The 12263-nt window shown below is 41.9% G+C and overlaps 1 protein-coding gene across 1 annotated transcript in view; it reads left to right on the top strand.

Moving 5' to 3' along the window:
* Window positions 1-11671, top strand: part of RCOR1 (REST corepressor 1) — a 46008-nt gene extending 34337 nt beyond the window's left edge. Inside the window, exons 7-10 of the mRNA XM_008049360.2 lie at window positions 5957-6034; window positions 6271-6328; window positions 6950-7179; window positions 10843-11671. Coding sequence (XP_008047551.2) covers window positions 5957-6034; window positions 6271-6328; window positions 6950-7179; window positions 10843-10884 — 408 coding nt within the window. The 3' untranslated portion in view covers window positions 10885-11671. The remainder of the gene's footprint in view (window positions 1-5956; window positions 6035-6270; window positions 6329-6949; window positions 7180-10842) is intronic.
* Window positions 11672-12263: the final 592 nt, after the last annotated feature.

Raw genomic sequence — 12263 nt, 5'->3', positions numbered from 1 at the left:
TGCCCAGGCAGGTCTCGAACCCGTGGGCTCAAGCAATCCACTCACCTCGCCCTCCCAAAGTGCTGGGATTGCAGGCTGAGCCACCGAGCCCGGCCGTACCTTGCATATTCTTAATGTGGGAGGAAGAAAACGAGACTTCATTGTCTGCTCAAATATAAAAATACCAGGTGAAGATGTCAAGCAAATTACTAATGCACAACATATGTCAGTGAGCCTGCAATGCATATTGGTGACTGTTTTACATGTTACCAAACATTAAAAAAATAAAGAATATAAAATTTTGATTTTTTTGTCATAAATAAGTTCCTCAATGTCCAAAATTCCATTGCAAGCTAAATATCATTGCAATAAAACACCTGGTTGCAGTGCTATACTACTTAATATCAATTGATTCATTTTTCAGTATTTTGTTAAAAAGTGCGGTTGAATTGCTAGTAGGTGATCTGTGAGATGTCTCCAAGTGCAAAGGGCTAAATATATTTTTCATCTTGTGGCTTACCTTTTCATGCACTTAATGGTGTTTTTGATGAACAGAAATTCTTAATTTTAAGGTAGTCCAGTTTCTCATACTTGCGTTTTCAGGTTAGTGTTTTTTGAGTTCTGGTAAGAATGTTTTCCAAGGTCATGAAGATAACTCTTGACCGTTGTTTTACCATTTATGTCTTGATCTTCAGTCCACCTAGAAATATTTTGCTGTATGTGTTGTTACATGTAGGGTTAATAGTCATTGTTTTGTTCTCATGAGTATTTATTGAAAAGACTATTCTTTCCCTACTGCAATACAGCAGGACCTTTGTCTTAAATCCAGTGTCTATATGTGTATACATCTGGTTTGAGGTTCTTTGTTCCTTTAATCTGTTTGTCCATCCTTCACCAATACATGCTGTCCTAACTTTATGTATTTAATAAATGTAGGTATCTGGTGTAGTATAAGTTTTCCAAGATTGTGTTAGTTGTCCCGGGCTTTTTGTATTTCCATATAAAATTATAATTACTTTATCAGTTTCCAGAAGCATAATCCTGCTAGACTTTTGACTGGGATTGTTTTACATCTGTAGATCAAAACTGAGAATTACCATCTTCATTGAGTCTTCTGATCAGTGAACATGATATACCCTTCCACTTAGATAGATACTTCATTTCTCTCAATATTTTTTTTTTTTTTTTTTTGAGTCGGAGTCTCACTCTGTCGCCCAGATTGGAGTGCAGCGGCCGCTCCCAGCCACCGCAGCCTCGACCTGCTGGGCTCTGGCGATCCTTCCGCCTCAGCCTTCCGAGTAGCCGGAATTACAGGCACGCGCTACCACGCCCGGCTGATTTTTTGATTTATTGTAGAGATGAGGTCTCGCCAAGTTGCCCAGGCGGGTCTCGAACCTGCGGGCTCATGCAATCTACTCACTTCAGCCTCCCAAAGTGCTGGGATTACAGGCTGAGCCACCAAGCCCGGCTTTTTTTTTTTTTTTTAATGTACAGGACTTACACTTCTTTTGTTAGACTCATTCCTAGGTATTTGGTCCTGTTTTGGTGTTCTAGTAAAAGATAATGGTTTTTGAATTTTTTTGTAATTATGTGTGCCTTTTAGGTAGAAATGACCCATTATTTTAATCTATTTGCATAGAACTTCTTTTTTCTTTTTTTTTATGAGTCAGAGTCTCACTCTGTCACCCAGACTGGAGTCCAGTGGCATGCTCGTGGCCACCACAACCTCAACCTGCTGGACCTCAGGCGATCCTCCCGCCTCAGCCTTCCATGTAGCTAGAACTACAGGCACACACCACCACACCCGTCTAATTTTTCTTGATTTATTGTAGAGATGAGGTCTCGACAAGTTGCCCGGGCTGGTCTCAAACCACTGGGTTCAGGCAGTCCTCTCGCCTCTGCCACCCCAAGTACCGGGATTACAGGTGTGAGCCACTGTGCCTGACCACGTAGAATATTTAAACGGAAAATTCAGCTTAGTAGCCCACTGTTATTGTATTCTCTCTCTGGAATTCAGTTCCAGAAAACCATCAGCAAATTGTTGACTGACAGTTTATTTATTTATTTATTTTTGCTGCTTTTGATTTGTCAATCTTGATGGTTCCCTTGGAAGGTTAAATGGGAGGCCAACTGTCATTTCCCCGATGAGAAGAGCGGGGTATGTGGCCCCGTGTTTCTTCTGGTTGAGGGAGGCAGTTCACATCAGGACCAAGCATGCTCTGCATGATCAGGGGAGCGGCTTCTTGTCCTGGCCGCTGGCACAGCTGTGCTCTAATCTTAGGAGAATCACTTAATCTTTCTGGGCCTCTTTTCAAATGAGATTAATCCTTGCCTGCCTGATCTCACAGGATATATCAGGGCTGCTGTGTGAGAGAGCATTTTAAGCTCTGTTTATATTGGAAGGTTCTCTCAGATTGGGGCTGTGAGCTCTTATCTGCATTTTCATTTTCCTCTACTAGGAGGCTCATTTCCCCCTCTGCTGAAAGAGTTCCTAGTGGTTGCTGTTTGATGTTAATATGTTGAGGAAAGAGAAGCCCTCCTTTTTCCCAGAGGTGTTACTGACTCCCTGTTGCATGAGAATGAAAAGATTCTTTGGTTTTTGGAGCAGGGTCGAGAGCAGGAATTTTAAAAATTTGAAGGTAGCTCGCAATTACAAAGAGGGAAGACTTAGTGTCACTAAGAGAGGCAGTAGGCTGTTCACTTTCCACAGCCTTTTAGGGCTACTGTGGAGTAGCACCTTCAGTGCCAAGAGCACTTCTAGGGTCAAAACGGCAGTCAATCCACAAGGGCTATTTATTCTGGATGTCTCAATAGTGTATGGGTGTGATACACTGACCTGAAAATAACAGAAAACCTGATTAACAACAGCTTATTATTAAGGCTTTGTTTTTCTCAAATAGCAAGAAGCCTTAATATGAGTGGTTGCTGCCATTAGTTTATCTGTTCATTGATGCTCTCAGGGACCTGGGCACTTTTAGGGATTTTCTCCTCTGCCATTCTTAGTTATTGGCATTTCATCATGCCTCACAGTGGAAACTGCAGAAGCCATTTTGAAACCCTCATATTCTGGGCAGTAAGAAGAGGAGGTGGAGGTGGAGCTAACCTCTCTGTCCCTTTTAGCTGGAAAAGTAAAAAAGCCTTATCAGAAACTTCTTAGCTGACTTTTGCATGTAGGGCTCTGCATACTGCTCCTCTGAACTCCAAGGAGCTCCAAGGATGTTGCCAGACTCTGTTGAAGATATAAGTGAGAAGGGGACTAGGCATGTAAGTTCAATTAGCTAGTGAACAGTGCCTGTTGCATTAGGTCCTCCTCTGAGTGGAGAATAAATTGGTCTCACATCAGAGAGGAATCACTGTGCATGCATTGTGTAGAAAAAAGAAAGTTTTGTACAGCTGGGAGGTCTAGTATGGCACCAGGCCAGGTGGATTGCTTTTTCATTTTTGATTTTGTTTTTCTTTAACTGCTGCTTACCTTTGTATCCTATTTCCTTTCCAGTCACTTCCTTTCCAGTTGGCTTGATGCTGTATTCTTTTCTGACTAATACACACTAGATATTTCTAATAGGAAAATCAACAAGGAGAGAGGTGTAGGCTAATGAATATTTAGAGCTAACTTTTGGTTTAGAATTTGTGGATGTTTTCTATTAACCTGTATGTTGCTTTACAGCTTGATTTTTTGATTGAAAGTGTGTTTATTAAATGCAATGATCTCCTTGGAAAATGCAGCCTACACAATGCAACATATACCCAGTTTTGTGCCATCTATGAACATCTAGCTAGAGTGAAGAGTAGTCTATTTTACTGGAATGCAAGAGATCATGCAGTGTTCTAAGCCCTGATTTTTCTCTGTTAGAAGTTTCTGTGTTGAGTTTTTAGCCTAAGAAGAATTCAGTGAACATAATCTGAGTGCCTTGCAGTATTTCATGGGTTTTTGGTAACTGAAAGCACTGAGCAAAGAGTCCGAGATAATGCTGTTTGATATGGCAGCTAGCAGCCCCGCAAGTGGTTATCTAAAATTAAGTTTGGATTAATTACAATTCAGAAAATTAAAAATTCAATCCCTCAGTCATATGAACTCCATTTCAACTGCTTCAAAGCAACATGAAACTAGTGGGTGCCATGTCAGAAAGGATGATTTTTTTAACATCCACGTCGTCATGGAGAGTCCTGTTGTACACTGCTGGTTTGAGGGCTTTGAATCATTTTCCCAAAAACTTAATTGCAAGGAAAGTTGTGGTACCAGTTTGTTTTCATCTGATTTGTACCTTTTTAAAACAAATTTCAATACATCCAGGTCCTGTCTGGGTTTTTATTGTAGGGTAGATTTTGGGCATATTTCCTGTGTTTTTTCTTTTCAGTTGTCTTTCTGTTTTGGTATCAGTTCAGAAAGATCTGGAGTGGACTGTTTCTGGCAGACTCTGAGGCACTAACTAATGGCAAATAGGGTCAGATTCTGATCCAGACAGTACTGGTCTTACTTGACCACTGGTCCCACGGTGAGGAAATTCTCCCTTTCCTGTTAAACCTTTTAGAAAAATGAAAACATAGGAATGTGTGAAGCCAGAATTCTGTAAAATGTTAGTTCTTGAAAAAAATGGAATTTCAAAAAAATTGTACAAGTATAAAAAGGTTTTTAAAAGGAAAATAGAGAGCCGGGCTCTGTGGCTCAGCCTATAATCCCGCGCCTTTGGAAGGCTGAGGTGAGTGGATTGCCTGAGCCTGCGGGTTCGAGACCCGCCTGGCCAACTTAGCAAGACCTCATCTCTACAATAAATCAAAAAAATCAGTCAGGCGTGGTAGTGTATGCCTGTAATTCCGGCTACTCGGAAGGCTGAGGCGGAAGGATCGCTGGAGCCCAGCAGGTCGAGGCTGCGGTGGCTGGGAGCGGCTACTGCACTCCAGTCTGGGTGACAGAGTGAGACTCGAACTCAAAAAAAAAAAAAAAAAAAAAAATAGGAAAGAGAATTATCAAAAAGTGTCCTGTCACCGTCTCCAGTCCTCCCATCCTTCCCAACACCTAGTGTTCTCTTTTCTCCATTGACAAGTAACTTTTCTTCTTTTGGGAGCATCGTCTACTCATGAATGTCTTTGATATTTACTTGGGGAAATCAACCTATTCTCTCCCTTGCTTTCTTATTTGCTTGTGTGGTTATTCTAAGATGAAAAATGCTGGAGGCAGAGTTCCCCTAGTACTTTTACACAGAAATGCCCTCTACTTAGAGTTCCAAGGAAAGGTCATACTTCTGTGACAGTCTCATTAAAGAACCCATGGGAAAATTAGAGAGCAGTGAGACTTGATTGGTATTGTTTGTGTCTTTCTCCTGATTGGGTAAGGACAGTGAAAGATTAGGGTAGGGACGTTGAGTCAGAGCAATAATATGGGAAAGAGATAATTTGTAAGAAAATAAATTGCCGTTGATCCAAGTTAGGCTTGTGGAAATCTCAATGACATTTTGCTGCTCTCCCCACTCTCCCAACCCCAAAAGAAATCTGCACTTGTATGTAGAGACTGCATGCACTTTGTAGAAAGAATGGCGTGCCTGGACAGCACAGTTTTGAGGGGCTCTGTGAGGCTGTACCCGCAGTTCTGCTGTAGAGCCCAGACCCCTCTGGCCATTTCTGGCACACACACAGTTCTGTGTGGTAGGAACCTCAGGCATTTCTTTTGTCTTCCATGTGACACTTGCTGCTCAGGTATGTACCTATCATGAAGCAGTGGATCAGGACTGTGAACTCAGGAGCCTTTTTACCACCTGGCCCTCCTTCTTAATTGTCCCTTACCTGTTGCTCTGCAAGTGAATTAAAGAATCTAGTTGGAGCCTCTCAAAGGGTACTGAAGGGACATAAAATTTTGGTTACAACAGAGGTTAGGAACTTCTTTACTCTTGTTTTTTGTTTCTTTAGTTTTGTTTTATTTTTGTTCTTTTATAATAAAATCTTTCATTTTGAATATGAAAGTCATTTTTTTCCCTTTTAGATTCAGAATATTAAACAGACCAACAGTGCTCTCAAAGAAAAACTTGATGGTGGAATAGAACCATATCGACTTCCAGAGGTAGGATTCTGTTCTATGATCTCAGAAGTCATACCCAAGTGTTACGTGTTTAAAAATTTAAAATCTGTATGTTGCATCTCCAGTATACATTTCTTAGGAAGAAGATTATATAGACATAATTTTATAAGCTTAGTTAATGTTAAAAATCTGGCAAGAGATAAGGGTTCATTAAACCTAAATAAGGGCATACCCATTTCTAAGCGTAATGTGCTAAAATAACTCCTTTGGATATCCAGGTCATTCAGAAATGTAACGCACGTTGGACCACAGAAGAGCAGCTTCTTGCCGTTCAAGGTATGGGGAAGTTCTCCTTAAGAAGAACGTAGGAGCAGTGGTAGATTTTAGTAAAACGTGATGTCTCACTCTACTCCCAGCTTCTCTTTCATATAGAAACACATTCTGAGGGATTATATTTTCCTAATGGATGTCATTGTAGCCAAATTACTACCTTCCCTTGGGCTTTACTTTTTTCTTCCTTTCCTATTTTTCACAAGTTGTAAAGATTAACCTGGAAGCCTCAGTTTTCTAAGGGTGTATTTCATTTTACCAGCTACTTGTCAAGCTCTGAATAGTCTGGAAGCACAAAACCCCAAAAGAAGCAGATCAAGTGTTAGGATTCTACAATTGGAGGTGTTCTGGAGCTGGGGACCCTAAAAGAATGTCCACACCATAGGAGAATTGTTGGATGACTTCAGTTGTTATGTGACATGTGATGGCAAGACAGATTTCTAAATGTCAGGGTCAGTCACCTCCAGAATATATCTAGAATTGACTTCTACTTTTTCCCAATTTTATAATATACTAAATTAGTGCCTATTAAAAGCCTATGTGTTTTCTTATCTGGATAAAGAGATAAATCTCAATTGTGGTTTTTAAAAAATGTTTTTCTAAAATAATACCTTCTTATACCCTTAGCCATCAGGAAATATGGCCGAGATTTTCAGGCGATCTCAGATGTGATTGGGAACAAATCAGTGGTACAAGTGAAAAACTTTTTTGTAAATTATCGACGCCGCTTCAACATAGATGAAGTTTTACAAGAATGGGAGGCAGAACATGGTAAAGAAGAGACCAATGGGCCCAGTAGCCAGAAACCTGTGAAGTCCCCAGATAATTCCATTAAGATGCCTGAAGAAGAAGATGAGGTAAATCTGAAACAATGCAGTCTCTTCTCTGTCAGGTTCATGCTTAATAGTCCAGTTAGTTTCTAAAGTGATAAACTTTGGGGGCTGTAGAAATATTTTTAGGATGCAGGTATAGTAGTAACTTGTTTATATACCACGATATATATGTATTGACTCTAATCCTTATTCTCTGTATGTTATTAACGTTTTAATTTCTGGGCAAATTCTTAATTCCATCCTGATTTCCTACAGCCACAAAATATTTCACATTGTCAATATTTCCTTAAATATAGTGAAAGCTATCATGAGACAGTAAACTGAAAGTGCCTTGAGGAATGTCAGTATAGCTCAGTCATAAAATGTGCATTCATATCACTGTGAGGTTAATGAACTTAGTGGGTGAGTCTGCACAGCCAGCCAGCTAGGAGCTCTTGAGGTCTTTCCCTGCTGTCTAAATCTTCCAGCCCTTGATGCTGTTTTGGGCTGACTGACCGAAATATCAGTGGGGACAGTTCTGTGGCTGACAAACTGTTAAGATAATGGATGCTAATTTCCTGAGTGATGGCACCGATTTCATCTGCCCAATGAGCTGTCATTAGGTAGGAAGGTTACTCAGGTTACAGAGACCCATCTGCCACCTTCCTGCTTCCTACACCAGAGATGCTTACCATTTTCCCATCTAGTCTGGCCCATCCTGCTACATTTCTACCTTGATTCCCAGAACAGATGAACACAGGGCTGGGCATAAGAAAGAGTTAATTTCCAATCACTATGCATCTGAATTTATTCACTGATATGATAAGCAGTGATTTGGGGCCTGGCACAGTGGCTCACATCTATAATTCCAACACTTTGGGAGGCCAAGGCAGGAGGATCACTTGAACCCAGGAGTTCAAGACCAACTGAGCAACATAGTGAGACCTCGTCTCTATAAAAGTTTTAAAAATTATCCAGGCAAGGTGGCAAGCACCTGTAACCCCAGCTACTGGGAGGCAGAAGCAGAAAGACTGCCTGAGCCCAGGAGATCAAGCCTGTGGTGAGTCATGATTGTGCCACTGCACTTCAGTCTGAGCAACAGAGTGAGACTCTAACTCAGGGGGGAAAAAAAAAGAATGTAGCCTTTTAATTATGGCAATTTAAAGAATAATTTAGCTTTATAAGTAGCATCACTTTCATACCAAAGTCTTCTTCAAGCCCTGCAAATGATTTGAAATTACCTATTTTGTGTTTTGTGTGGAACCACTCTGCTCTGAGAGCCTGGCTCTAGAGACAACCCAGAGGCTCCCCCTGACCTGAGCTTGAGAGTGCCTTGTGAGGAGATGGCATCTCCTGGGAGCATGGTGCCACTAGTCCATGCAGGGCCTCTGTGCCAACTGGAAAAAGGGCCTTGAGACACTGCCATCTGTTAAGAAAGTAATGAAACATGTTAATTTTGTAAAAATTAGATTTTTTTTGAGTCTTCTACCAGAAGATCTTTGTAGTAAGTATCCAGAGTCTGTAATATCGTCAGTGTCTGTCATCTCCATGCATGGCGGAGCCTGAGATGCTGAAACATAATCGCATATGAGCAAAATGATGGTGTTTTGTCTTTCAGCAGTGATTTTTGTCCCAGCGCTAATTGTCCCTTTAGCAACAAATTAACTTCCCTAAAGTCCTGAACTCACTTCAGGAAGCCTTGAAAAGCTGGGGACTGCTGGACAAGAACAGCCCATTAGGTTTGCAGGAGTGAAAGCTGCTTCCATGTGTGTTGTCAGACTTCAGTCCTGGGATTACTAGAAGCAGAAATAATAGGAAACTCTGGCTCTGGTCCCTTTTCATGTTGAATCTCAGCCAGTGCTGGCAGGGCTGACATAGCAGATCTCATAGTCCATTTTAGATTAAGATCACCACCAACAGGATGTCAGTTCTTGGGCATGTGTTTTTTTCTTCATCTTCTTATGCCCGGATCATTCACTGACCTAGGTGAGTCAGGTCCCTTTTTGACTTTCTTAGCTATTGGTCCAGAAGGTCCATCCATAATGGTCTACTTTCCATGTGGATTATACATCACAGCACTGTGTAATTTACTTTCCCTGTCTAGTTACGGCTCATTCAAGCAGCAGATCTTAATTTCCCTCTGGTGGTTGAATGTACCCAACTTTCTCTTCAAAACAAACAAACAAAATGAAGAATGGTATTATCTAACTCCTCTTTGATGTGTAGTCCTTATATCCCCTTTAAAAAGTTTGCTCCCCTTTAGTCATCTAAAGCATATCTGCTCATGCCTTTATTTCTTCAGCCCCCTTCTTTCTGTGCTGCTTATATCGCCAGCCCTCCCATGCCAATTCCCCATTTTTCTGTTCTCCATATGTTAGTTTGCAGAAGGAAATTAATCTACTGACCAGATGCTTCTCCGTGTCCACCAGGGGCCTAAGGGAACTTGTTAGAATTGTCTGTCTGGTCAGTATTCAGAGTTTAGAGTCTTTGTAATTTCACATTGTTGATTTAATTCCGTGGAGTCCAACAGCTAAGAAAGATGTCTGTGGTGTCTTGCCTGACCCCTACCGCCCTCAGATTATATATATTATGAGAATATACTGGGAGAGCATCAGAATTGCCAAAAGTTCTAGTAGCATAGTGGTCTGTCATTTGTTGATTATTTCCTTCAACAAAGGAGAATTTAGCACATGGAGTTGAGCTTTTCAGATTCAGACAGAGTAAAGTGACCAAGCATGAGGGCACTGAGGTTGTCACTGAAGGCCTGGAAAGATGCTAAAAATGATTGGGTTGGAGATTCAGATTCTTCCTTAAAATTATGAAATGATTGGTTATATTACCAGTGAGGAGAAGAAATCTTTTGGTTGAACAAAAGAACAGTTTCAAATTTTGGGTGCAAAGACCGGTTGTTTTTCTAGCAGTAAGACACCATGAAGGTAACAGTGAGCAGTAAGATACCCCTAACCTTTAGATTTGGGTCCAGGGGTCAATTTTTTAAAATGACTCATAGCTGTTTTTTTGAGTCAGAGTCTCACTCCATTGCCCAGACTGGAGTGCAGTGGCACTCATAGCCACCCCAGTGTTGACGTATCCACCACAGCCTTCCAAGTAGCCAGAACGACAAGCATGCGCTACCATACCCGGCTAATTTTTTGATTTATTGTAGAGATGAGGTCTTGCCAAGTTATCCAGGCTATTCCTAAACCCGTGGGCTCAGGCAGTTCCCTGACCTCGGCCTCCGAAAATGCTAGGATTATAGGCTTGAGCCACCATGCCCCACCTTGACTCGTAGCTTTTAAAGGAGACTCTGCAATCTTGATACTCCTGTATCCCAGCAGGAACCAGTAGCTGTTTGCTGAGTGGGCTGGGTACCTTGAGCCAGTGAGAGTAGTTATGATTGTTGCTGTGTTCATATGCCCTTTTCAGGTATTTGTATTTAATCCTGTGGAGTAGGCATCATATTGTGTATATTGTGCAGGTAAGGAAACTGATGCTCGGAAGACTGATCACTCATCCAAAGTCATACAACTAGAAAATGGCAGGGCCAGAATTTGAGCCCAAGACACATGGCTGTGGAGGCCACACGCTTACCCTGCCCCTAGGAACACATTTGGTGGCTGCACCCTCCCCCTCTCTCAATACACTGGTATTGGTAGTTTGGGTCATTTACCTGCTCTTTGATCTATTTTTTTCTTCTCCTTGTCTCAGGCTGCTTCTGTTCTTGATGTCAGATATGCATCTGCCTCCTGAGAAACTCTGGTAGCTTTGAACACTTGGTATGGACTACTGTGTTATCCAGGATATCAGGTATTATGAGACATCACCTAGCCATCTGCATCACATCTCTGTGGACAAGCAGCTATTACCAAAAAGGCATACACTTCCAGTCCTGTGCTACATCTGCCTTAATTCTTTGCTCGTTACTTCATGTTGGCGCCACTTCCCAGAGAGCTCCACTGCATCCCTCACACTCTGCCTAAGTGCTGGGGCAATCTCATGGCCTGCAAAGCTACTGTGACTCTGGGAACCGCCTCCCCGTCGGAGCCCCCGGACCCCTCCAATGGCAGCTCTTCCCAGTCAGCAGCTTCAGAACAGGTAGTCTACTCAGAAGGCACGACTCCGTTCCTGCATGGCCTGCAATTTCTATTTTGTGCATAGAATAATTTTCAGAGTAACTGCGACCCTGTTGGCCTTCTAGAAAGTTTCTCTTATTCTTTTCTGAGACAGCCACCTAAGTGATAGATCATGCTTCTTTGGAAATCACAATATATCGGCAGACTGCATCTTGACCTTTATCGTGCCAAGCATCCTGATGCAACTCCTATTTCCCTAAATGTGGGGGGTAATTATGTTTTATAAATTTACTTGGCTTAAATCTCTTCCCTTCTCCCTTCCCAAGTGGTAAAGAGCTCATTCACAGCAACTGTCCTTGGACACAGTAGCTTAAAGGGAACGGGGACCTCAACGCTTGCTGCCTTCAGCTTTCTGCATTGTAATCCCAGGGTGGGTGCCACCCCACCTTTTCCTGATGCCTCTCAATCTCACCCCCACCCCCACCCCCACACCACCACAACCACCACCACCACAACCACCTCCACCACCACCACCACCACCACTACCACCACCCAACTTCAAGAGATTCGGTCCTTATCACTGTACCTGGTGCTTGTATATTTGGAATTGGTGCCTTCTCCTTTTGGCAACCATATTATCAATCCTTTTCTGTTATAGTGTCTTATCTCTTCTTTAAAGTTTATTGCTAGCCAAAGATGACATCACTGAGATTAAGAGACGGTAGAACTTGCTGCAGATTCTGACAGTGCAGATTTTAAATGTCAGGTTAGCTCAATAAAGGATAGTAGAATAGCTGGTGATGGTTTTATAAAACCTACACGTTGTTTGTTCCCCATTTTCTGATATGCCTGGCCTTTTATATGGCACTCCATATGTCTGTTTTTGTCCTGCATGTACTGATGTGATCACACAAACACCATCCCCTTTCTCAATACCAGAGTACAGGACAGAGAAGTGATCAGTGTTTTGGTCTAGGGAGACTGAGATGAAAAGAAACAATCTACAAAGTGCTATGTAATGCCTTTTGGTTGAACTGGGAACAAGTAATGTGTTCT

This window comes from Carlito syrichta, unplaced genomic scaffold (assembly GCF_000164805.1).
Source record: "Carlito syrichta isolate Samal-C Ts95f unplaced genomic scaffold, Tarsius_syrichta-2.0.1 Scaffold132761, whole genome shotgun sequence".
In the NCBI taxonomy this organism is placed as follows: Eukaryota; Metazoa; Chordata; class Mammalia; order Primates; family Tarsiidae; genus Carlito; species Carlito syrichta.
The sequence above is the reverse complement of the archived record's forward strand: the minus strand, read 5'-3'. Positions and strand labels throughout refer to the sequence as shown.